A 25,459-nucleotide genomic window follows, 5' to 3' on the forward strand; every position below is an offset into this window, starting at 1 on the left:
TCCTGTTCTTGATGAACAGTTCATGGAATCCCTGGTGTTGCTAAACTGTATTTGCTGAGCAGTATCTTGAATGTTTCAAGAATACCATGTGTATTTTGAGGTGACACAGTAACATTTGCCTGTGTATTACAATGGTTGAAATGTCCTGCACAACATTATTGCATTGAGACACAAGAGAAAATTAATGTCTACTACTAATAGATGGACTGTTGGCAGTAATGTATTTCTCCAGTGGAATTAACACTGTTTTGATTTCTTTTGTAGCTAAAATACAAAGAAACATTTAACCAGGAGAAAGGCCAGTACATTGGGTCTGATGATACTCCTGCTCTGCACCATGCCAAAGACATGGCCTTGCTCCACAGTGAGGTGAGATCCCATAAATATCAAACTTTGAAATGTGGGGTGGACCTGAGGAGCTGTTCTACTCTCAGTAGTGTCACTAGGGAGATTATTTAAACCCTTTTTTCTTCAGCTTTCCTGTTTGGATCAGTGCAATCAGGATGATTTCTTTTTTTATTGAAGTGATCTCAAAGGACATCTGTGTGGTGCTTAGAAGTCAAAATAGTGTGACAAAACCAAATATAATTCCGTCCAATAATATCTTTGCAGACTACTGATAAATTTTACATTTACTTTTTGTGTAAGAAAGGAAGACTGTAGATGATTTACATTATTAAGCAGTTACTTTTGAGTAGTCTCACTGATTTTAATGAGAAACCTCAATTTTTTAAAATTATAAGTGATTACTTATTCATATGAGTACACACTTTATAATTTAATCTGAAGGTGAATATATTTAATATCTAACAAAAAGTATAGGAAAGTGCCATTGACACTAATGTTTCTTTAATAAGCACCAATATTTCTTGAAGATTTTTCACAATTTTGATAATCTATAAAATTATCAATCTTAATTCTATACTACACTTTTATACCAGAGCTCACATCTATATTTTGGATACTTTTATTACACTTCTGGTATAAATGTAATAAAGCAAGCAGAAATCAGCTCAAATTTGTGCTCAGGTAACTTCCTGAAGTGAACACTTGTCCTGTTTACCTTGTACTGAATGACTGTTCAAAATTTACATTCTCTTAAATTACATTTAATTTATTGGGAACCATTCTGTAAAAATATTATGTATTCCATGTTATATCCCATGTGTATATAAATGGGAAATATAATTGATTTTTTCATTAAACCTGTGTGTGCTTTTTCTTGTCTAGAAACATTACAAGAAGGCTTGGGAACTGAGCAAGCCCATTGGATACTCTCTGGATGAGAAATATGTTCCACTTGTGGGAGCCAAACATGCAAACCAAATCAACAGTGAGGTCAGGAGGGATTTCCCATTCTTTCCCTTTTCCTCCCCAATATGTTGTTGGAATGAACATTAAAATTTCCACATGAATATTTTTTCAGCGTAAATACAAGGAAATATATGAGAAGCTGAAAGGCCACTACCTGGCTGGGAAGGATATTGGTGATTTCCCCAGTGTCATTCACTCCCGGGAATTCCAGAAAATGAGGAGCGCGGTAAGGAATGCACAAGTCTGGAATATTTTCCATTTCATTTATTTCACCATTTGTTTCACAGATGAAATTCACTATTTTATTACTTAAACATAAATAGTGCAAAGTTTAATGGAACTCTAGAATAACAGGATCATTAAGGTTGGAAAAGACTTCCAAGATCAAGTCCAACCTTAACATAAATCCACAATAATATCAGTAAAAATTAGTTCAACATGCTTATGTTACCTGAATGCTTATTTTTATATGTGGGTTGAATAATTGAATTTAAAATTATTTAGGAGATTGAGAAGGGATTTGTTCAGCTGTTAGGAATACTACAGCAAGGAAAAAAAACCTTTTTTCTGTTTCAGTCTAAGGATCTGAGTAGTAAAAAATACCATGTGGGATTAATTTCCTTTACAAATAAAAGTGTAGATTTTGAGTTGAAATAGGTATTTAAGAGCTGGAAAAGTTAAAAGCACATTTGGTGTGTTGCTGTTGTCAGCAGTGCACATACAACGTGTCATGCTGGGCCTAAAATCAGTGTAATCCCAAATATTCTATCTTTAATCAGATGAAAACCATGTGTGGAGCATGAGTTTTTTAATCCTGAAGACTTGTTAGTTTTCTCATCAGGTGTTAAAACTGCCAGTGAAGGTAATTGTTGCCCTTCCAGAATTTTGACAAAATAAAAGGTGACTAATATCCAAGTTAAGATTTCTATCCTGTTGAATCCCATGGCAGCTTAGTTACTTAATCCAGGTACCACATATCAGACAATGCTGTGACCTTTTAGTCCAGAATCCAAAGCTGTACAGAAAACCACTCTGATTTCCTCTCACCTTTTCCCCACTCTTTGCTTTTCAGCTGGCCTACAGAAAGAACTATGAAGACACCAAGAAGAATGTCCATATCCCCACTGACATGATGAACCACGTCCTGGCCAAGAAGTGCCAGCACATCCTCAGTGACCTGGAGTACCGCCACTACTTCCACCAGTGGAGCTGCTCCCCTGAGGAGAACGATGTCATTCACGCCAGGAGAGCCCAGGAGATCCTGAGTGATGTATGTCTGTCATTTATTCAGAGCCATGGATTAGGCTGGCTTGGAAGGGACCCATCAAGGTCATCCAGCACACCCCAAAAATCCCACCAGGAGCCTGAGGGCATTGCCCAAACCCTTCCAAATTTATGTGAGCTTACTGAGCCCATTTGTTTGATATTATAGCAGTCTTTCCCATAATTTTTCCCAAGTATCTTCCAAAATACTTAAATATTATATTAAATTAATATTAAATTTAATATTAATTAAACACAAAATTAATGTTTGCATATTAAATTATTATGAATTAATTTATTCATTAATATTAATTAATAACCGTGGCCCTGGATTCCCAGTATCAATCACAGCAGTGATCCCTATCTATTGTAATTGGGAATGCTGGAATTAGCACAGGGGCCAGGACAGCATCCAGAATCCTTCTGGATCCAGTGGGTCTGGAAAAGAATTCCCCTTGTTTGTTGGGGTTGTATCAGCCCACAGGTGAGAGAATGGTGCTCATATTCTGCAGGCAGTATTGTCTCAGCTTGGGCCAACCAACCTTCCCAATAAAACCTAAGGGTGTGTGAATTGCCTGGCTTAGTAGGATGCAGAATTCCTTGGTTTAATTTGCAGAAGGCAAATTTCATCCTAACCTAATGTTCTATTCACTTCCATGTAGTCTGTGTATAAAGATGACTTAAACTGGCTGAAGGGACTTGGATGTTATGTCTGGGATACTCCACAAATCCTACAGGCTAAGAAATCCTATGACCTGCAGAGCCAGGTAAGTCTTCCTTAAATAAATTAATAAATACTTATGTAGTTTTTTTCCTTCCATTAATGATTCACTGGAGTTGACATGTCCTAGTCCAGAGCTGAATGAAGTAATTCCTGTTACATCAGAAATATTTTGTTTAAACTGTGAAAATACAGTCTTGGAGTTGATTCTGTGGAGACATCACCTGTGTTATTGGAGGAGCAGAAAAATTAGGAGAATGTAAAGACAGCTGTGGTTTTAAATTTCATTATTCCTTAGTCCATACTGGCTGTATATTAAGTATTTCTATTTTATGACCTGTCACTTTCAGAGTTGATCTTAACTGAGCTGTAATCTTTGATTTCAGCTGTCCAGATGTGATTTTAAAGGAAGCTGGCAGGGGATTCCCAGGTCATTTCCAGCACTAATGAGTGTTTTGTTGATTTTGTGTCCTTAGATAAAATACACCTCTGCAGGGAAGGAGAACTTCCAGAACTTCAGTGTGGTTACAGACACCCCTGTCTATGTGACTGCTCTGCAAAGTGCTGCCAACGCCAGCGAGGTGAATCCCCACCTTTTCTGCTCAGGATTGTCCTGCTGAGCATTGAAACAATTCACTAAACCCAGCTTTCATCCCCCAGGTGAAGTACAAGGAGGAATTCCACAAAACTAAGGACAAGTACACAACTGTGACTGAGACAGTGGATTCAGAAAGAGTTCAGAGTTTGAAACACCTCTATAGTGATGTAAGTGTTTATGCACAGTTTTCTTTCTCTTAAGGACCTTTAATGTGGATGTTTGTTCACTGTTTGAAGACAAACATCCAAACCAGGAGCTTCTCAAAGCCAGTGCTGTCCCTCTGCACTACTTGAGCTTGGAGGAGATGATGTATTTCAGGCAAGGGCCATATTTTCCAATTGTAATGCCAGTCTTGGCAAAACACCTGGATTCATAAATAGATTTTCTGAATAAAATTACACCTGAACAAAATTAAAATCTCTGACAACAGACAATAATAGTTAGAAAGGATTTTTATCACCCTTTACATGCACTTGATATTAAGTATCACTTAATATCTTTACAATGCTTTACCATATGGTGTCTAAATAAAAGGAGAAGGGCTTTTTGTTTCTATTGGTTGCTGGTAATTATTTACAAGAACTATTTTTCCGCTCACACAAACTTTCTATTTCCCCACAGAATCTCTACAAGAAGGCCTGGGATAAAGTGAAGGCCACCAGCTATGCACTGCCCTCAGATTCTGTAGCCTTGGCACGTGCTAAAGAACTGAAGCACAATGCAAGCATTGTAAGTGAATTAAATTCTTCATTTTTCAAATCACTGCAGTGATTAAAAAAATCTAATAATTAAATCCTTCATGCCTTGCATCTACTATCGATATAAATATTTTTTAAACTTTAATTTTCCTTCCCCTTTTGAGATATGATATGTATCTGTAGATAATGATTTTTCTCTGATAGTCATTTGGGTAACAGTCCTTTGTGGCTTCTTGTCATGGAAAAAAAAGTCAATTTTTATAGTAATCCAAACTGAAAATGTTAGGGTTTTTATGGTCTAAGTTTTTTTCTAGGTTTTTTTCTCTAGTCTAAGTTTCATGATCATCCAGGTCAGAAAAACACCAAAAATCTTTAAATTATGCTTACTAAGTATAGAAAACACCTTATGCTTTACTAAAGTTAGAATTATGAGAGAGCACTCCACAGATCACTTTAAATGAAACAGCTGGAACAATAAATAAGTGCCTTATTCTACACATACTTATTTTCAAATCCTCTAGTCAGCTGTTGTTTCACAATGTGATTGTTATGATGTGCTTTCTTCTCCATCTAAGACAAAACAGAAAACTAAAATCCTGCTTTAAAGCCTTTTTTTACTTGTTGGACTCAACTGTTTGCTTAATGCTGATGAATTTTGCTCCAAACCCACAAGTGACTCATGGGAGTCAGTTAATTGTTGCATTCCTTTGCTTGTGCTCAGGTCAAATACCGTGAGGAATATGACAAGTTCAAAGCCCTGTACACCCTCCCCAGAGGTGTTGAGGATGATCCCAACACAGAAAGGTGCCTCAGAGTTGGGAAGCTCAACATTGATGTAAGTCCTGGTTCTGGATGTGTGTTTTCCTGGTAAAGCCATGCTCATCTCAGAAACAGGAACTCAAGGAATCCCCATGCCTTGATCCACACATCCCATTCCCATGTGCATTTGGCTGTGTGCAGTATTTGCTAAATTCTAGAATACAACCATAAATGTAAGTTTTAACTCAATTACTGCATTGTATGCATGGCCAAACCTTTAGTGTAATATGGGTAAAATCATCATCTGCCTTCTTTTAACTCCTCAGCACAATGAAAATTGAACAAATCACATTTTACCTCCCTTGTTGAGGTTCTGCGCATTATTTTTAGAGCAGGCCAGGTGTAAATTTTAATCAGGGCAAAAGTGATCCCTCTCCCACTGACATCCCATGAAAGTAGCAATGATTTCCTCCAAATTTATCAACACAGCTTCATTGAGCATTGCTTTAACTCCACAGCGCCTGTACAAAGAAGCCTATGAGAAGACCAAAGCCAAGGTGCACATTGTGCCAGACATGATGGACATCATCTCAGCCAAGGATGCCCAGAAGAAGATCAGCGAGGTCGATTACCGCACGCGGCTCCACGACTGGCTGTGTCTGCCAGACCTGCAGGTCAACATCCATGTGAGACAAGTCACAGACCAAGTCAGCGATGTAAGTCCCCAGATCACCTGTTCCTGGCTCACTTTTGAGAGCGTTCCTCCATTTGTGCTCTGTTGGAGGAAAATCTTTAGCAATAATTTTGCTGGAGCACTCTGAAGTTGCCACTTGGCTTAATTTTTGTGACACTTGGCAATAATTGGGTCACTGAGATGTGGCTTATTTGAATAGAATCAGAAAATCCTAGAATGATTTGGGTTGGAAAGGACCTTAAAGCTCATCCAGTTCCACTCTCTGCCATGGGATACCTTCCACTAGCCCAGGTTGCTCCAAGCCCTGTCCAACCTGGTCTTGGACACTTCCAGGGATGGGGAGTCCACAACTTCTGTGCAACAATTTCAATAATTTCAGTGTTAATGGTGCAGGCATTTGGGTCATAACATTATAGTTCTACCCTGTCTGTAAATTGTCCTTTATTTGGTTGCATGAGGCGTGGGAACTTTGGAAGTCTGGGAAAATCCTGGTTGGGCAAAGCTTCTACACACTTGCCTTGAGCAGGTCAGCCCAGGAGTAGGATCTGGCAGTAAATCAGAGCCCAGTAGGATGAGCAGGTGTTTTGGGTTTTTTAAATCATTGGATTTTTAATTTATTGCCCAAATTGAAGCAAACTGAACAAAAAATTATTTGAATTCCTGAAGGAATTGTTTTGATTTTCCACAAACAAACAAACAAATAAGCAAGCAAACAAACAAACACATGAAAATAGTAGAAACCTTCCTTGCCAGCACTTGACAGTTGTGTTTTGGAATGATTTTAGAAGTAAGGGATTAGATCCTGATGGAATTCTTACAGATTCCTTCTCTGCTTCCTTAGGTGATCTACAAGGATGATCTGAACTGGCTGAAAGGCATTGGCTGCTTTGTCTGGGACACTCCTGAAATCCTCCATGCCAAGCAAGCCTATGACCTTCGCAGTGATGTGAGTGGATAATCCTGCATTTGCTTCTTAGTCTTCTTTTTAACTCCACTGTAGCTTTATTCCACTCCAGGTGTAGTCTGGAAATTATTATTTATCCTTCTTGATTGAAGGATTCATTAAATAACAAACCATAGTTCCAATATAATTTCTGTTTCAATGCTGGCTCTCTAATAATATAGCTCAGTGATGAAATGAATAGCAAGTATAGTAAATATGATAGTACAATGAATTAAATTAACAATTACTAGCCCTAGTAATTAGAGCTCTTGCTTTCTCTCTGCAGATTAAGTACAAATCTAAGGCAGAAAAAATGAAGAAGGACTTCACTGTGGTCACGGACACTCCTGTCTATGTCCAGAATGTGATCAGTGCCTTGAATTTAAGTGAAGTAAGTGTTTCACCTTCCAGCCAATATTACAAATACTGTTACCTCACCAGCTTTAGAAATGGGACTTTAAATATGTTTCTAATAATTTAATTTCAATCGTTGTTGTTATCTACACCTCATTGTAGACACATTCACTAAAATCATTCATTGCCTGAAGCCAAAAAACTTTAATCCTTTTTTTTTAGGAACAATTCCCATTGAATGCAAACAAAACACACTGTGAGAGAATGTGACAATCATGACTTTTTCTCTTTCCCAGGCTGTCTATCGTGGTGATTACAAGAAGAATGTCCAAGGCAAGATGATCCCCACTGATAAAACAGTGGATCTGGAGCGGGCATACAATGCAAACAAAATACAGAGTGAGGTAAGTACAAAACTTGGGGCTTCCCAGAGTTTGTGATACTGAAAAACTAAACTGTCTGCTTTTGGCTTTTCAGGTGAAGCTGCATCTCACTGCTCTGAAATGAAAGTGGGAAAATATCTTCATTCAAGCTATAAAAATGCATTTTAATGTGTTTTCCTCCCAGGCATGGGGGGAATATTTTGCCAGTTGTGATGGAGAGGTTTCTGGGATGGAGAGATTTTGCCCTCAAGTATTGCTGACAGTTGCACAAAGTCTTTCTCTCTGCTCTTGCAGAATTTGTATCGCTGGGCTGGTGTGAATGCTCTGCCCACGGGCTACAGCCTTCCCACGGACACTCCCAACTTCCAGCACGCCAAACACGTCAAGCACATCAGCAGCGATGTAAGTCAGGGTCTAAATCCCTCCAAGTCATCCTTCTACACCATGGCAGTGATCAGCAGCCCCAGATAAGGGACTCTCAGCTTGGGCCTTTACTATCAAAATAGAAATTTCCTCAGCATTAGGCAAATACCTTATTAGATGCAAGAAAAATTTATTATATTATTAATTTGCGGCCATATGATAAAGGGAGAAGTAATTATCATGTGTGGTGTATTTAACTGTGATACAGCTACATCTCACTTGTTTATCTTTAAAAATCTGTGTCTTTATACAGCATAAATTTCTGTCAGAGCTGCAGTGTAGCCAGAATCATAATCAAATTTAGTTTCTGTGTGTTTTTGTACTTCTTATAGCTGAAATATAAAGAAGCCTATGAACACATGAAAGCCAAGGGCTACACTCTGGGACCTAAAGATGTTGGCTTTGAAAATGTGAGGAAAGTCAATCAAGCCATTAATGAGGTACAGTAAATACATGTGTTTGCTTTCAGTGGTATTTGCAGTGCCCAAAATATTCATAATGAGAGTACATTGACTGCTGAGTTGTAGGATCCCTCTTCTTTGAGGCTTTTTTAAATTATTTAGAGAAGTATCCATCAAGAATGGTGAGGGATCATTGATCCAGCCTGAAACTGTTACCATAATATAAAACTGCAGCCTGATTTTATTAGCTGTGATCAAAGTTGAACAGAAGTTATTGTATCTGTATAAAATTGGGTCGCAATAGTTTTAGGTTCTATATATATTTATTCACTTCTTTGATCGTTGCTTTTAATAGTATGAAAATTAAGTATATGTATTTATATGCTTTTAGGATTACAGGAGATAGAGAGACTTCCAGGATTTATTGAAAACTAAAAGGAGAAAATGGGAATTTTAATGGGAAATGGGAATTTTAATGGGAAAATTAATGGGAAATCTTTGCCTGGGGAGAAAACAGTAATTTGTGTAAGAAGTGCTTGCGCTGTGCTGAACTTCTTTGCCATTTCAAGGTTTTGAGCTGTGTTTAAATGCAGAATGTTGTCTCTTGTGACAGAGGCTGTACAGGGCAACCTACCACAGGAACAAGGACAAGATTCACACCACCCCTGACACACCTGAAATCCGCCAAGTCAGAGCCACCCAGGAGGCTGTCAGCGATGTAGGTGCCTTCCTAACAGAACAACTGAAGCAAATGACATTATCCCCTGACCAAACAGTTGAAATGGTGCTTTGTTCCTTGTTTTCCAGCTGATCTACAAGTCAGATTTCTTCAAGATGCAGGGCCACCTGATCTCCCTGCCCTACACCCCTCACGTGCTGCACTGTCGCTATGCTGGGGACATCACCAGTGATGTAAGCAGCACCTGCAGTGAGGTCCAGACCTCTCTGCTGGCAGTGGGGTTGGGTTTTTCTCACTTCCTTTCTGTTCTGTAACAAAAAAAATGCTTTCTCACTGCCTTGAAGGACTGGAGGTTGAAATGTCCCCAAAGGTTGAGCGTTGGTTTTCATTTCTCTCCTAGATTAAATACAAAGAGGACCTGAGGTGGCTGCAGGGCCTGGGCTGCTTCCTCTATGACACTCCTGACATGGTCCGGGCCCGTGAGCTCCGCAAGCTCTGGGTAAGAGTTTTCCCCTGGAACTGAGCAGGACAGCAATGGATTTATTGCTGTGCCTGCAGGAAGTCAAACAGATGAAAATGAGCAAAGAGTGAGAGAATTTTTTGCTGTGTAGCCAATTTGTTGTTTCAGAACACTGTTGGGTTTCAGAGCACTTCTTTTCTAAATTTCCTTTATTAATACTGCTTTTCCTTTCCAGTCTAATTATATCTACACAAGTACTGCCAAGAAAATGTGGCCTAAAGTCCAGGTGGTGTTGGATACTCCTGGATACAGAGCAGTGCAGGAACTAAAAACCCATCTGAGCGAGGTAAATTCTGTTATTTCTGCACAATTGTGTAGCTGTAATTAACTCCTCCCGGTGTTTTTTACTGTAATTGATGAGGTGTTATAAATGCAAAGCTGTGATTGTGCAGCTTCCAAACAATTGCAGAAGAAATAATTCCTGGTCCTGTCTTTTTCCAGCTGGTTTACAGAGCTGCAGGCAATGAGCTGAAGACAAAATACACTTCCATCCTTGATACACCTGACCTCATAAGAGCCAAGACAGGACAGAAAATACAGAGCCAGGTGAAAAAATTGTGCTGATATAAAAATCCATCGGGGGGTCCTTCTTAAAATATTGTTAAAGTAGAGCAAAAGCTTTCCAGGCCTTTTCCAAGCAATGTAGAATTCCTAGAAATTGGTGGTTATATTTATATTGTGAATTTATAGCTGTTTTTCAGAGACATAAGGTAGAATTTAGTAGAAGTGTGGGTTTTTTGATTATTTTCTTCTTGCTGCAGTACTTGTACGTGGAACTTGCCACAAAGGAGAGACCCCACCATCATGCTGATGGTCAGACTCAAGCCTTTGCACATGCCAGGAGTGTCAAGGACATGATCAGTGAGGTAAAATCTTGTTTTCTAATTTGCTGCCACTCTGCTGAACTCTTCAGAAGTTTTATTTCTAATTTTAGTGGTAATTTCAAGGTTCAAATCTGTGCCTTCATTTAGTTTTTGCTTTCTTATACTTAAATTCCACGTTTCCTTTGTAAGTTCTGGCGAAATAAAACATTCTGAAAACGTGTTTTAGGATTTTATAAGACAAGCTTTTTTTGCAGGTTGGCAAATACTCCTAAAATTGCAATGATGACTCTTTGCTCTTGCTGTCTCTCTTAGAAAAAGTACAAAACCCAGTATGAGAAGATGAAGGACAAATACACCCCTGTCCCTGACACGCCAGTGCTGATCAGAGCCAAGAGAGCCTACCTGAATGCCAGTGATGTGAGTGCTCCAGGAACACCCCCCTGCTGCTTTCCTTGCCTTCTCCATGCAAAGAACTGGAAAAGTCAGTGGGGAACAAACATCCAAAGCACAGAATAACTCAGTGTTCCCAATCTAGGAAGTCCCATTATTTGCATGTCCATTTCCATTTGAAATTAGGAACATTATTAAGTTTTAATTTGATTCTACTGCAATACCTTTTTCTCTCTTCCAGTTTGTAGAATTAATTTTCATTTCCCATTGCACTGAAGTATGGCAAAGTAAAACCAGATTTAAAATAATTTGTTTGCACATCAAGTCTCCAAATAGAGCAGGCTGGAGTGAAGTGATTGATGCTGGGGCCAGGATAAAATAACTTTTATCAGTTTTTTCATCTCAGTTTTGTGTTAGAAGTAAACTGCCCTGTCACTGGGAATGTGTTCATTTTTTAAATTCAGAAGTAGATTAGAGAGAAAAATTACCTGAGGTGCTGCACAGGAGGTTGTTAAGGTGAAACTGATTTTTTCAAGCGTGGAGTAGTTATTTGTGATTTAAGGCAATTTAAAAATGCTCATTTGTGAGAGCTTTTCCATATATTTCAGAACCAGCAGGATGTGAAAGGACATGTGCAGGGCTGGTGCTTTTTCTAGGAGTGATTTTTATCTCTAAGAGTGATTTTTATATATTTTAAATACTGCCAAGGAGCATCCCAGCTCTTCTGCACATGGGAACTTCTCCTCTGAGAAAGTCTGGGATGATCTTCCTGCTTTCTTCTAGAGGAGAGCAGGGAAGACTTTTATGCCAGAAGTGGCACCTGGGCTATTCTAGAGAGCACTTCTGTGATGCAGGGATGTTTGTTCCTCAGTCTGGAAGTGAACTGGGTGAAATTCCCTGTAATTTTCACCACAAGTCTCAGTGAAATTACAACTTGTGGGCAATTGCAGCTTCCTAAAATTCCTCAGGGCTTGCACTGGGATATCTGACAGCAACAAATCCCTGGGGTATCATTCCTGAGAAGTGAGGAATGTAACTGAAACAGTCCCTGGTACATTAATCCCTTCTTTTGTGGTTTTTTTTTCCTTCCCAGCTGCGCTACAAAGAAACCTTTGAGAACACCAAGGGCAAATACCACACTGTGAAGGATGCTCTGGACATTGTCTACCACAGGAAGGTCACTGATGACATCAGCAGTGTATGTACATCTTCATTCCTAATTAGTGTTTGACACTTAATAACCCAAAATAGGCCACTTAGCCTTTTGTTCCATTTCAATATGTCAAATAATTAGGAAAAAATCAGCATTATCAGTGTTGATTTCTCTCTTTCTATGGAATATTGATCACTTTGGTGTTACGGGTTAATCTCATTTCCACTCTTTTAGTTCTGCTGTTTCAGGGGGGAATAAAATGAAACTTTTGTGCGGTCTGGAGTGTTCTCTTCAATTGTTTTACTTCATCCTTCCACTTTCTCTGTAGGTGAAGTATAAGGAGAATTACATGAGCCAACTGGGGATCTGGAGATCCATCCCAGACAGGCCCGAGCACTTCCACCACCGCCTGGTCACGGATGCCATCAGTGATGTGAGTTCCAGCAGCTCCTGCACGGCCCAGAATGAAGGTTCAAACTGGTCTCCAAAATGAGCCCAAACCCTCTATCCCAACAAAGGGAAAGCAGCTGAAGGTTTTCAGTGATTTACAATTTGCCCTGGGAACTGACAGAATCTGATGGCCAAAACTGCAGCACAGCCCTTGTCAAATTAACAGACAGTCTTAATTAATTACATTTATATTTGCTTAGATTTGTTTAGCCTTATAAAACCCTGTACATACACAATTTCTGTACATACACAATAACCCCTTACCTGTACCTTATTTTTAATTCACACAGAAACTGCACCAGCTAATGATAGATTATGTGTGTGAATAAACTGAGTCCATCACAAAAATAGGAGAAACTATTTTATTTTATAATGGATGTAACTCTCTTTGCCACACCTTGTGCTGAAGTTCATTTCAGCACTGATTATCTGCTTAAAACTGAGGGTTGTTTACTTCTTTTCTAAAGGTTAAATACAAGGAAGACCTGGAATGGCTCAAAGGCACTGGCTGCTATGTGTGGGACACTCCAGCTTTTGTCCTGGCAGAGCAGAATAAAGTGCTCTACAGTGGGGTGAGTGACACATTCTGAATCGTTGGTGGTTTTGGACATTTTCTCTCCATTTACATCTATTTGTTTTTGATAGAAAGGTTGACTCACAAATGCAGTAATTCCACCAATTTGTTTGCCACAGGTTCTCTCTAAAATCACATTTTCCTTGCCTTACCCTTGTTTGGGCTAACATGGGCTGGGTTTTGTGTGTTTGATTTTCTTTGGCTGCAGTGTAAGTACAAGGAGAACTTTGAGAAGACAAAGTCCAAGTTCAAGTACGTGGCTGACTCTCCAAGCAATGAACATTTTAAATATGCAACTCAGCTGACAGATATGGTAAGTAAAGATTTCTGTAGGCTTGGCCTTAAGGAGCTGCCCTGTGAGTAAATACAGAGCTGAAGGTTGTCCTTCCTTATAATCAGGCTTAAAGATGCTTTAAGATCAGACTAAAAACATCATGAAAGACAAGGTTGTTGTTTCTCTGAGTATTAGGACAGAACAGGTTTGCAGAGCCTAGAAAGTGAAATCCCCACCCCTGTTCATTATTTTTCATGGCAAAGGAACTTTTCCTTTGCTGACTTAAATAATGCTGCTGGTACAGTAATACTGAGTGTTGGTTTCCATCTCAAAAAGATGTGGACAGAATTCCAATTGCTTTCCTGAAACATTGATAAAATCTTTATTTGTGTTAGGATGACAGAATTATGTCTAAAGTTTCCACAATTTACTTAATTTCAGTGATTTTGCCTGGAATTTTTCAACTCTACCAATCAACTTTTTCTTATTTTCCTCCTGTAGTGCTAAAGAAACAGTTGTCACAACCTAATAATTAATGAACACCCCTGGGTTTAAAATTCAATTCTGTCCTGGAGTTTGTGATTAGTGCTCTACACCCCAGGACAAATTCCATGGAAAATATCATGTTCAGAGTGATTCCAGTCAGTTTAAAGTTGGAATAGCCCATCAAAATCTGATGCTTTTCAGTAAAGAAGCAAATATTTAGGTTTATATCTTAGTATTTCATTCTTTTTCCAGCCATTGTGTTATATCATTACCTGTCAGTAAGTTTATTACTGCATTACCTGTTCTAGGTAAGAGAAGCAGTTTCACAACAAATATCAGAATTTTTATGAAGATTGTTCAGTCTTATAATTGTTCATCGTGTAAATAAGGAAAAATTACTATCAGAAGCATAAACAGGAGAAATTTTATCAATAGGAGCTCCATATATTGAAATGCTTACCTATTTATCTTCTGTTATATCAGTGATGTTTTTTTAATAACATCTCATTGTGTTCTCTTTGGACTCAACTCAGGAATCCACAACACAGAGTTGCTTCTGCCATTACTTTTCATGGAGAAAATCAAATCAGTCACAAAATTGCTTAGTGAAGGGGTGGAATAGAGACATCCTTGAACTGTAGGCCTTCCAGAGGCAATGTAGAAATGCCATTACCATTTGGAAATATTCTCCCTCTTGTCTTTTTTTTTTGTTGTTGTTGTTTGGTTTTTTGTTTTTTTTTTTGGTTTGGTTTGATATTTGTTTTGGTTTTGTTTTGGGGTTTTTTTGTTTCAGTTTTTTGTTTGTTTGGGGTTTTTTTGTTTGTTGGGGGTTTTTGTTGGTTTTTCTGTTTGTTTATTTTTGGGAATTTTTGTTTTGTTTTGTTTTTGAGTTTTTGTGGTTTTTTTGTTTGGTTTTTTTTGTTTTGGGATTTTTTTTGAGTTTTTTTGAGGTTTTTTTTTTTTTAATTGTTTTGTTTGGTTAGTTGTGGGGGGGGGGGTTTTTTGCCTTTTTTTTTTGTTTGGTTTGGTTTAGTTTTTTAAAATGTATTTTTCTCTTTTGAACATGACCCTCAACCCCAGCCTGTAAAGAGGTTATACCAGTGATCTCTCTGTATCTTAACCCTCTCTTGTTACACTGTATGTGCTATTCTGAGCAGAAATTATATAAAGCAGCCTATGAGAAGCTCAAAGATAGGTACAGCGTTATTGTGGATGATCCCAGGAACCTGCTGGCCAAGTGGGGCAGCACCCTGAGCAGTCAGGTACTGTGGGGGCACAGCACACCTCTGTGTGCCCCCCTCACTCCCAGCAGTGTCACAGCCCTGTGATTTTGTCATGTTTCTTCACTCTTCATTCCATCTCCATCCTGCCACCCAAAAAGGAGGCACTTTTTGTGTGAGCTGCTCCGTCCATCTGTCCTGTATGTACTTCCACCATTGTGCATCAATGGACATCAGGAATCCCATCCCTCCTGAAGCCACTGGAGAGGCCTTAAAAATGCAGGATCAAGCATTTATAGTTTTATTACCTCTCTTTTCTTCTTACTCATTTCTAGATAAAGCAACAGGGACATATTTGCCTTAATCTCTAATTTACTCTCATCTCCCCCCAAAAATTCATAACTTCCCTAAAGTGAGAGCAGGAAAACTTGTTAATATTTCCCCTTGGCAGTGTTAATTACCCAGATGTGAATTGTATGCACATGTGGCTGAATACATACAGCACCTTGCCTAAATCTCTCCACTCTCCAAGTGCCTGGGATCTAGAGCTGTGTCATTGTTCATGTTGTTCATGTGTCTCTCTTGTCCTTGGTTGCCATTTGCATGGACAGAAAAGCTATAAATCCCTTGCCAAGATGCTCCTGCAGCACGGATGCAATGAAATTCTGAGGCCAGATATGCTGACAGCACTCTACAACACATACCTGTGGAGCCAGGTAATCTGCAGAGCTGCTGCTCTAGGACACCTTAGATCCCACTGTAGCTGCTTGGACTTGGCAATTTTACTGCTCCCTCTATTTCCATGGACTTCAGACCCCAGAGCTTCCTCCATGTGCTTAATGCTGGCTGTGGTAAAATAAAACAGAATATCTGAAACAATATTTGCTGTCACTTGGGTGTGGCTCAGCTCAGGCTGAACTTGTCCCCGTTTTCTCCTTTCATTATAAACAGTTGGTATGAATTTCATTTATTTGTATAAAAAAGCATTTTTCCATTCATTTCAGATATTGGATGTTAGCTCTTCCTGGTATTTCCCTAACCCAGTTCTCATTCTGGCACCATTTCTTGGCCTGGCCCCCTTTGATAACCCCAGTTCCTTAAATCAGGAAGGACATGATGGATTTGCCAGGGAGATTCCAACATTTATCTCCCACTGTGCCCAGAGTGGTGTCAGACACAGAACAGTTATTTCTGCTCTGAAATCACAGCTGCTGGCAGTCAGCTCACCCTTTGCAGGGGAAAAATCATGATCATGAATTGGAATGTAAATGATAGACTGGAAATGCAGCAGTGGAAAACAATTCTGTCAGAGGGAATTGTAATTCTTTGTTATTGCCTGTGCCAATAGTGACATTCTTCAGTAATAAATACTGAAGATTTTTCAGACATTTGTGTTCCATTTTTCTGTGGATTTATATTCTTCCACTAAAAACTCCTTGCAGGTAACTTTGAGTATATTTGAATTCATAAAAGAAGTGTCTGACCTGCATGTGCCCCTGAGTTCACTCCATGTTATCATTGATTACTTGTTTATCATTTTTCATATTTTGTCTGTCACAGTCCCATTTCAAATGCATGGATTTATTTTCTGATGAAGGGTAGAGCATGAAAATTATTTTTTAAAAAAATGCATTCTAACCTTTTCCAGCTGCCTTGAGGCTGCCTACGATGAATTTCCATCCTTGGTGAACCTGTTCTCACTTGGTGAACTCTGTGAAGAAAGGTTTAGAAACCTGAGCAGGGCAAGCTGATCTTTAAGAAAATCATTACCAAGGCACAAATCCTGCTGCCAAAGCCTTGAAAATATCCTAGCATTGGGATATATTTGGTAATGTTTTTATCTCCTGCTGTGTGAGATGATTTAAATTTCTCTTCACTCTGATCACAGAATCATTAAGGTTGGAAAAGACCTCCAAAATCACCAAGTCCAAATTTCAACTGGATATGAATATTTAAAAATAAGATTTTTGTCCATTATGAAATTTGAAAGTCTCTGGTCTGCAAGGATTGATTTTTTTAGCTCAGTCCTGGAGATTTTAGCTTGAAATAACCATAAAATGAATCAGACAAACAAACAGGCAGCTCCTGGGCAAGGAAGAGATTTGCAGTTCAGCTCATGGTGCATGCTCTGCTTTCTTTGTTTTGTGGGAGGGTTTTGCAACTTTACCCATGGATATAATCCCACCTCTGGAAGAGGATTTATCCTGCTCTGTATTAACTTAGAGCCTTTCCCCACCTCCAGATTCAGTACAAGAAAGACTATGAGAAGAAGAAAGACAAATACACCACAGTTCTGGATACTCCAGAGTATTTACGGACCACAAAGGTCAACAAGCAGATCAGTGACGTAAGTGTGGGTCCTTTGGGATGGGACAGTCACCCCCAGGGAATTCCCAGCTGACACCAAGGATCCCAAGAAATAACCCAAGCCCCAATTTGCCCCTTCAGATTATTTACAAGCTGGAGTACAACAAAGCCAAGCCCAAGGGCTACACCACCATCCAGGACACGCCGATGCTGCTGCACGTGCGCAAGGTCAAGGACAGGATCAGTGATGTGAGTGAATCCTCTGTGCCATCACAAACACCAAAATTCACTTTTTAACTTGGCAGCCCATGTTTGTAACTCCTGTGTAACACTGTCAGTTAAAGCCATCACCTTCTTAGACCATATTAGCCTGGAAAGCTCTATCTGCATTCAGTGCTCTTTCTAAACCCAATTTTTTGGGAAGTCTTCCATGGAATTTTCTTTTGGAGCTCTTGGAACATTTTTGTGCCTCCTCGTGGTGAGTTAAAACTGCCACATTTTCTCTATAAAGAGAAGTGCTGCTGGAGAAAACCCTCCTTCAGGCAGGTGCTAGATATCAAGTTGTATCAACAGAATTTATTTTTCATGGAATCCCAGAATTATTTAGGTTAGAAAAGCCTTCAAGACCATCAAATTAAAGTTGTGCCCAACTCCCCCCTCATCACCAGCCCAGAGCCCTGAGTGCCACCTCCAGTCATTTTCTCCTATTAAGATTTTATCCAGGAGCAGTTTTAATTAAATTTAATTAAATGTTTGGATGCTTTTCTTGTTGATGCTCATATAGTCTTTGCAAACATTTTTACGTCTTTGTCTTTCTTCAGCTGAAATACAAAGAAATGTATGAGAGGAGCAAATCTCGCTGCAACGTCGTGGCAGATTCAGTTCACATCAAAACTCCCAGGCACGCCTACAAACTGAACAGCAACGTGAGTTCTGTCCTGATCATGGCTTAATTTTACTCTGGAGGGTGTTGGGAACTGGCAGTGGAAGCCACAAGGAATTATTTCCACAAGAAATTATTCCACAAGAAATTAAATTCCACTGAATGTTTTGGTGGAAAATATCCTTACGCTGCTGGAAGAAAATGTGTTTTAATTTATTTCATACTGAAGGGCTCACTCTGGTGAGTTGTCCTTGAGGTTCTTTTATGTCACACATCCCATTCTTCCAGTTGTCCCCTGTTTTCCTGGCAGAGACACAAATGTCCCAGGAATTCCATGGGATGATGCTCTTGGACACAAAACTTCATGGAAAACTTACCTGTGTTTGCTGTTATTGGTGCCCAACACCCATTTCAGTAGGAAGGATCTGAAAGCTCTCCTCCTCTCCAAAGTCAGGATATCATTTCAGTCCTTCTTATTCCTTTCTCCACCTTGTTATTCCTTTCTCCACCTTCATATCCCTTTCTCCACCTTCATATCCCTTTCTCCACCTTTCTGTTCTGTTTCTCCACCCAGCAGTGGAAAAACTGCTGGGCTGGGCTGTGCCTGACCCAGAGAAAAGCCCTGATCTGGTGTAGATACATTTTCTTACCTCCTCTACAGGCCAAAAGAGAATTGGCCTCTGTATGTTGTGTGCAAAGCCCCCAGTTTGCCATGAACTCTCCCTGTTTGTTTTTCCCTGGACACAGCTGGATTATAAGAAGAAATACGAAGCAGCCAAAGCCCACTGGCACCTGATTGCTGACAGGCCTGACTTCATCCAGGCAGCCAAGTCCTCTCTGCAGCAGAGTGATGTAAGAAAATCAAAATGCTCTCAGTATTCCATTTCCCCATCTCTCCTATTCAGAATATTTTTTTAAATTGGAGAAGATCAGAGACTCTCTTACTTTATCTTTTCCTTTTTCTTCCTGCAGTACGAATACAAACTGGACCGGGAATTCCTCAAGGGGTGCAAACTCTCTGTCACAGATGATAAAAACACAGTGCTGGCCCTCAATAATGCCATCCTGGCCAGTGATGTAAGCACTGAACTCACCTTTCCTCTCCAAGTTCACTACTACCAATTTACTCACTACCAAACTGTTCTATTGCAAATATAATTGGATTAGTAATGAAGCTTTGGACAGTTATTCTCAGTCTCACTTCATTATTTGATTTATTTAATTAACAAATTAACTGAATAAATTTGGTCCTGTAGAAGCCATTGTTCATGGATTTAATTAATATTCAAAGTTAACATTGCATGAACACCCCTATAGACCTTATACTCAGGTGCATCTTTGCATTCCTGATATTGAAATGGAGATGTCTGGAGAAAATAGCACAAAATACCTTTAATAATAACACAAAATATCTTTAATAATTACTAACAGTATGTTGGTATTCAGTATATTTAAAAAATCCAAGTGAGAGCCATAGGAATGTATGGATTAGGCTGTAAAATATCAAAATATGGGATTTTCTGCAAAATTTTGCACTAACAAGCAAACATGACTGTACTAATTACTTTTTATTCTGACAGATGCACATTATTTAAATTGCTATCTTTCCTTCCTGCTAGATAAAATACAAAGAGAAGCACAACAAAGCCCGTGGGACCTACCACGTTGTTCCAGACACCCCTCAGATCCTGCTGGCTAAGAACGTCAGCTCCCTGGTGTCTGAGGTAAAGCATTCATTTACTCCTGCATTTAATGGAATTGAGCTCCCCCCTGGAGCTGCTGGGTTTGACCTGCCTTTCCCCTGTGCTGGCAGAACAAGTACAAGGAGCAGAGCAAGAAGCAGCTGCCCCATGGCTCCTTCACCACCCTGCCCGAGACCAGGGACACTGTCCACGTCAAGGAGGTGACCAAGAACGTCAGCGAGGTGAGTTCACACTCAGCCCAGCATCTCCAAAGCTCAGCTTTTCTAATCCCAGCTCCAAAAGCTGCAGCCAGCACATTTTGGGACTGGGGTGATTCCTCTTTATCCACCTATAGCACTTTCAAGGAGCTTTTTTTCCAAGTTTCTGTTGCATTTCTCTCTGTGTGACATTAAAAACTCACACATGTCCCTTGTTGTTCTTGACAGACAAACTACAAGAAGAAGTTTGTGAAGGAGAAGGGCAAATCCAATTATTCTGTCATGCTGGAGCCTCCTGAGGTGAAACATGCCATGGAAGTGGCTAAAAACCAGAGCACAGTAAGTTTGCCTCTTTTTCCATTAATTTAGTAGGCTATGTAGCAAATTCATCTGGAAAAACCCAAGTTTGTGGGTTTCTGAATTTCCTCCCAGCTTCCCTGTTCATGTGTAATTTTAAAAGATAAATGTACAAATGTAAAATTGCACTGAAAGGGATTTGTATTTACATCCTATTGTAGAATTTCAAGTAATCTGGTGGAAATCACATCTAATAATTTTTTCATCCTTTCAAATACAGACAGAATTTCCCATATTTATTTCCTCACTTGTAGACAACTTGCAAAACCAGATTTTCAGACGCATGCCTTGTGAATTGATTCCCAAAACAAACCCATGAGCTTTCTCAGCAACGTTGCTGTGCCCTTAATTGGTGTATTCCCAATGAATAAATTTAATTTTGTCATTAATTTTCTCTCCTCTGTCTTCTTCCATGGATTAGATTGAATACAAGAAAGATGCCAAGTCCAAACTCCACTACACACCTATAGCAGATCGACCAGATATTAAGAAAGCAACTCAGGCTGCCAAATTAATCAGCAATGTGAGTGGTTTTAGGCCTTCTGTATAATCCTTTAGCATTAATTTAATTAGAAAATCCAGCAGAATTATTGAAAGGGGTTTCCTGAGTCCTAAAGGATTTATTTCTTTGATTAGATTGAATATAAGAAGCGTGGAGCAGCAGGTGTGGGTGTGACCATGCTGGGACGTCCAGACATTGAGCTGGCCAAGGAGGTGTCCAAACTGACCAGCCAGGTAAGGGCAAAATGGAACCTTGGTGAAACTCAAAGCACTGAGAGAAGTGAGACTTTAAATTAATTTACAGAGCCATGATTATAATTGAAATTATTTCCAAATGTGGGGAAAAGGGAAAGGAAGGGAATGTGGGGAAGTAAATACCAGTACAAAGTATTTCTTTGTTAAACTTTTCTACTGTTATTAATGGAGATATAAAACCTTCTTAAGGTGATGCTGTGACATAAATGCTGAAGTGTTTGCCCTGTTCTTTTTTAGCTCTTTTGGGTATTGGCTTTACCAGAACCAACCTTTACCCAACTCTTATTTTCCATCGTTTGAACGGACCCTTGGTTTCTTTCAGCCACTCTCTTTTTACTTTGAGTCCTTAAAAGAATCTTGTGCCAGGACCTCAATCCCTCTTGGTTCTTTCTCACCTCTTTGTGTTTGAATTCTGGACTTTTTTGCCTGTCTGACCTTGCTTTCTTGCTGCTGGTTGTAGGCAGAGTACCTCAAACAACACATGAGAGGCCACGGAGCTGCTTCCTATGACACCCCCTGGATGAGAACCTTTAAGAAAGCAAATATGCTAAGTAGTCATGTAAGATAATTTTAATTAACTGCCATTTAATGCCATTGTTGTGCATCTGTCTCTTGCTGGCATAACTATCTTGCAATTCTGCACACCCTGTGAAGCTTTACATGTTATTCTGCCCTTCATAATGGTTTTGGAGCTTCCAGGTTGTTTTATGGAAGGTTTCATAATGTGAAAACTTACCTTTTTCACCCAAAAATCTAAAGTTTGAGCTATTATTGTCCAAAAATGAAAAAAAAAAAACACAGGGAAATACATGTGTAGAGATGTATGTATGACCAACCTGAACAATGGTGCTGGTAATTTTCAGTGAATAGACACCAGAACTTCATTTTAACTTTTCAAACTTCTATTAAAACTTAATTTAAACTTTAATGAAATTATTTTATTGGGTGGAATTTCCTAATGGAAGAGCAGTCTCAATGGCTGAATCAGTCCCAATGAGAAGTGCAGCCTGTACTGGTGTGAAGGCTCATTGTTTCTTAGACTTTTTCCAACATCAAAACCTTTGGAAAACAGAAAACCAGAGCCTGGATTGCCAGGTTTGTGCCATTTCAGTTTTACACATGTATTTCCAAGTGAAAAAAGGCGGATTTTGTGTTTTCCATGTCTGTCTGAGTCTGCTGTCATGTTTGGATGTTGGAATGTCCACTACAGTGTCTGCAGGAGAACCAAGGATCTCCTCAGGAGAACCGAGGATTCTACAATGATCTACAAGAAAAAGAAGTTCTGTTTGTTCCATTCAGTGATGAGATCCTGGTTTTCCATTCTTTTTCCACTCTTGGTCTTTAAAATACTCTTTGCTGAGATAATTTTGGTTCTGAGGGAAAGTGAGCTGCTGGAGGAGCAGTGAGGGAGCAAAAACTGGTTGGCATCATCTTTAGCAGTTGTTTTTTGTCTTGGACATCTCATAAACTTTGTAAAACATCATGTCCACTTTGTGTGTCCAGTTGAGTTTTTTAGTGGGATTTTGTCTGTTTGGCTTGCTTGCTTTTGATTTTGCATTGATCTCCCAGCAACTCCTTTTGGGTTTAAAAAACTCTCATTCCTGTCGATATTCCTGTGCCTTTAGGATGGATCTGCTGGATTCTGATGGCTCACAGTGCTGTGTTTGACCTGGCTACAGCTGATGTGGTTTGGAAGTGTTACTAAAACTCCTGTAGAATCTAATTAATTATTTATCATTAGTAATTAATTGTGTCACTGCTCTGTTTGTGATTAATGCCCTCCTTTGATCCCAGACAGAGCACACTGTGTGCATACCGATAGATAGAAAAATATTTGATATATTGACATCTTCAGTGCTCTAAATTCTTGAGGTTTTTAAAGCTCTTATTTCTCCAAGAAGAGCAGAAAATTTCTTCTTAACACTCTTTTATACACTCTTGCTTTATTATATTTTATATATTATATATAAATGCTATATAATATATAATTTTCTTGTATTTTACTCTTATTATATCTGTCTCTGTGAAACATCTTAAATCAATGGACTGTTCCCATCAAGTGAAGAACTCTTCACATCCAAGGGTTAGAATTTTGGCAACACAGTTCTCTTGGCTCTTTTAGTTCTACAATGAGGAAGTGTGACCATTACACTGGATGAAAAATTGCAAGTGGTCTCTTGTAAAAGTCAGATAGATGTAGATTTTCTTTCCATGTCAAGTCATTTTTGAAATAATCTTTTTTCCAGTGGACACCTTCAAGTTCCTGCACTTTCCTTCCTCTGCCCGCCAGCCCCACCAAAACAGGGCCCCTCTGCAGAGTGAGTCCTGCAGAGCAGCTGTGACACCTGGTTGTTCTCTGTTTAGGTGAAATACAAGGAGAACTTTGCCAAAGAGTTGGGTAAAAAGCCAAAATACGACTTGAAGGAGGCCAAAATCTACAAGACCCTGAAGGATGCCCACAACATGGCCAGTGAGGTATGTTTGTGCTCACTTTGGCTTTTCCTGGGAGGAGATCCCATCCTGCTTTCCCAAATCCCTCCTTTGTGTGGTTGGAACCTCCCCAGGCCAGGCTGGAGCAGCAGGGCCCTCTCCTGATGGGTTTGCCCCTTGCTGCCTGCAGGTGAAGTACAAGGCAGACCTGAAGAAGCTGCACAAGCCCGTGACGGACATGAAGGAGTCGCTGCTGATGAACCACGTGCTGAGCACCAGCCAGCTCGCCAGTGCTGTAAGCTCGGGGTGATCCCACAGCTCCCAGGGTGCCAATCCCCTTGGGAATCCCCTGCTAACTCCTCTGTAACAGCTGCTCCCTGGGCACCTCCATGGGCATCACCTGGTAGTGATCTCTTCCTCTGCTTCCCAATGGTGCCTCCTTAACCGGCGGCTGCCCCGCGTGTGCCCTGGGAAGGGAAATCCTCATCTCTGTAGCACTGCTAATTCTGTAAACATGATCTTTACTGGATTGGTTCTTGAACCCATTTTAACTGACTGCAGAACTGCTCATCTTTTAAATCCTCTGATCATTTTTACTGGATTGGTTCTTGATCCCATTTTTAACTGATTGCACCACACTAACAAATACCTTTTTTATTTTTTCCTTTTTTCCTTGCTGATTATTATATTTAATTTTTTTATTTTTATCTGGATTTGTTTTTTACTTTACTTTTTTTACTTTTACTGGATGTTTGTTTAACACTCCCCTATTGTAAATCCACATAATAATGCCTAACAAAATAATTGATAATGAGAAAAGGCAAAACCTTTATTGCCTGGTACAGCCTTTTCTTACCCACTGTGTTTTCTCCTCTTTCTTTTTCTTCTTTTAATCCTGGTTTGGACAAAACCCTTGTTGCAATCAAAATGACCATAAAAAAAAATAGCTATTCCCTCACATTTTAACCCCCAATATCAACTCTAAACTTCTTGGTTTTTGTTTTACTTCTTGCATTTCTAATTTCTCTCTGATATTCCGTTGAAGTGTTGCTTTGATTGGACCTAAGAAGTAAATTTGCTGAGGTTTTTTTTTTTTGATTGAGATGATTTTTGACACCTTCCCTTCAGTACCAGTACAAGAAGCAGTATGAGAAGAGTAAGGGTCACTACCATGTGGTGCCAGATAATCTTGAACAGGTTCATCTCAGGGAGGCCTCAGAGCTCCAGAGCCACGTAAGTTGGACGTGTGTTTTTCCTTATCCCAACTCACTGAGCTCCAAATTCCATCAAAATCCTCCCAGTGAATCCTCCAGGCTGGGACACTCCCTGTGCCTCTCTGCCCCACCAGCCCTGCACCCCTGGGGAAGGATCCAGGGAGCAGAACCTGCCCATTTCCAAGGGCAGAACACACAAAATACACAGCTAAAATCTCCCTGTGATTCCTTCATTCCAGAGCCAATGCTGCTGCTCACCTCTGCTGTGCATGGATCTTTTTACACAGGATAATACATTTATCAGGGGGATTTATCTCTGGAGAAAAAAGGACCTGGGAATCACGGAAACTGGGAACTGAAGGAATTAGGGTTGTTGCTGACAGTGGATTTCCAGCTGCTTCATCCATTCCATGATCCAAAGGAGAGCTCTGCTGTCCTCTCCTGCACCAAAATGCCTTTAACCAAAACTATCAACATGCTTGGAGTTTTCT

At 39.6% G+C, this 25,459-nt stretch overlaps 1 protein-coding gene across 38 annotated transcripts in view; it reads left to right on the top strand.

Moving 5' to 3' along the window:
- Positions 1-25,459, top strand: part of NEB (nebulin) — a 100,086-nt gene that overhangs the window by 49,449 nt on the left and 25,178 nt on the right. For 31 of the 38 annotated variants that reach the window (XM_063161505.1, XM_063161508.1, XM_063161509.1 and 28 more), the window contains 41 exons: positions 265-369; positions 1,231-1,338; positions 1,427-1,540; positions 2,387-2,584; positions 3,240-3,344; positions 3,775-3,879; positions 3,959-4,063; positions 4,518-4,625; positions 5,316-5,429; positions 5,872-6,069; positions 6,889-6,993; positions 7,277-7,381; positions 7,641-7,748; positions 8,022-8,129; positions 8,483-8,590; positions 9,165-9,269; positions 9,359-9,463; positions 9,631-9,729; positions 9,926-10,036; positions 10,192-10,296; positions 10,512-10,616; positions 10,887-10,991; positions 12,058-12,162; positions 12,446-12,550; positions 13,035-13,139; positions 13,350-13,454; positions 15,733-15,837; positions 17,364-17,468; positions 17,570-17,677; positions 18,250-18,354; positions 19,059-19,163; positions 19,284-19,388; positions 19,931-20,035; positions 20,125-20,235; positions 20,440-20,550; positions 20,990-21,091; positions 21,205-21,303; positions 21,785-21,883; positions 23,689-23,799; positions 23,945-24,049; positions 24,883-24,987. In XM_063161505.1, the coding sequence (XP_063017575.1) occupies positions 265-369; positions 1,231-1,338; positions 1,427-1,540; positions 2,387-2,584; positions 3,240-3,344; positions 3,775-3,879; positions 3,959-4,063; positions 4,518-4,625; positions 5,316-5,429; positions 5,872-6,069; positions 6,889-6,993; positions 7,277-7,381; positions 7,641-7,748; positions 8,022-8,129; positions 8,483-8,590; positions 9,165-9,269; positions 9,359-9,463; positions 9,631-9,729; positions 9,926-10,036; positions 10,192-10,296; positions 10,512-10,616; positions 10,887-10,991; positions 12,058-12,162; positions 12,446-12,550; positions 13,035-13,139; positions 13,350-13,454; positions 15,733-15,837; positions 17,364-17,468; positions 17,570-17,677; positions 18,250-18,354; positions 19,059-19,163; positions 19,284-19,388; positions 19,931-20,035; positions 20,125-20,235; positions 20,440-20,550; positions 20,990-21,091; positions 21,205-21,303; positions 21,785-21,883; positions 23,689-23,799; positions 23,945-24,049; positions 24,883-24,987 (4,530 nt within the window). Of the gene's footprint in view, positions 1-264; positions 370-1,230; positions 1,339-1,426; positions 1,541-2,386; positions 2,585-3,239; positions 3,345-3,774; positions 3,880-3,958; positions 4,064-4,517; positions 4,626-5,315; positions 5,430-5,871; positions 6,070-6,888; positions 6,994-7,276; positions 7,382-7,640; positions 7,749-8,021; positions 8,130-8,482; positions 8,591-9,164; positions 9,270-9,358; positions 9,464-9,630; positions 9,730-9,925; positions 10,037-10,191; positions 10,297-10,511; positions 10,617-10,886; positions 10,992-12,057; positions 12,163-12,445; positions 12,551-13,034; positions 13,140-13,349; positions 13,455-15,058; positions 15,164-15,732; positions 15,838-17,363; positions 17,469-17,569; positions 17,678-18,249; positions 18,355-19,058; positions 19,164-19,283; positions 19,389-19,930; positions 20,036-20,124; positions 20,236-20,439; positions 20,551-20,989; positions 21,092-21,204; positions 21,304-21,784; positions 21,884-23,688; positions 23,800-23,944; positions 24,050-24,882; positions 24,988-25,459 lie in introns of all 38 variants that reach the window. The other 7 variants (XM_063161516.1, XM_063161527.1, XM_063161518.1 and 4 more) reach the window with 5 other exon arrangements.

This window comes from Melospiza melodia, chromosome 8, assembly GCF_035770615.1.
Source record: "Melospiza melodia melodia isolate bMelMel2 chromosome 8, bMelMel2.pri, whole genome shotgun sequence".
NCBI classification, from domain to species: Eukaryota; Metazoa; Chordata; class Aves; order Passeriformes; family Passerellidae; genus Melospiza; species Melospiza melodia.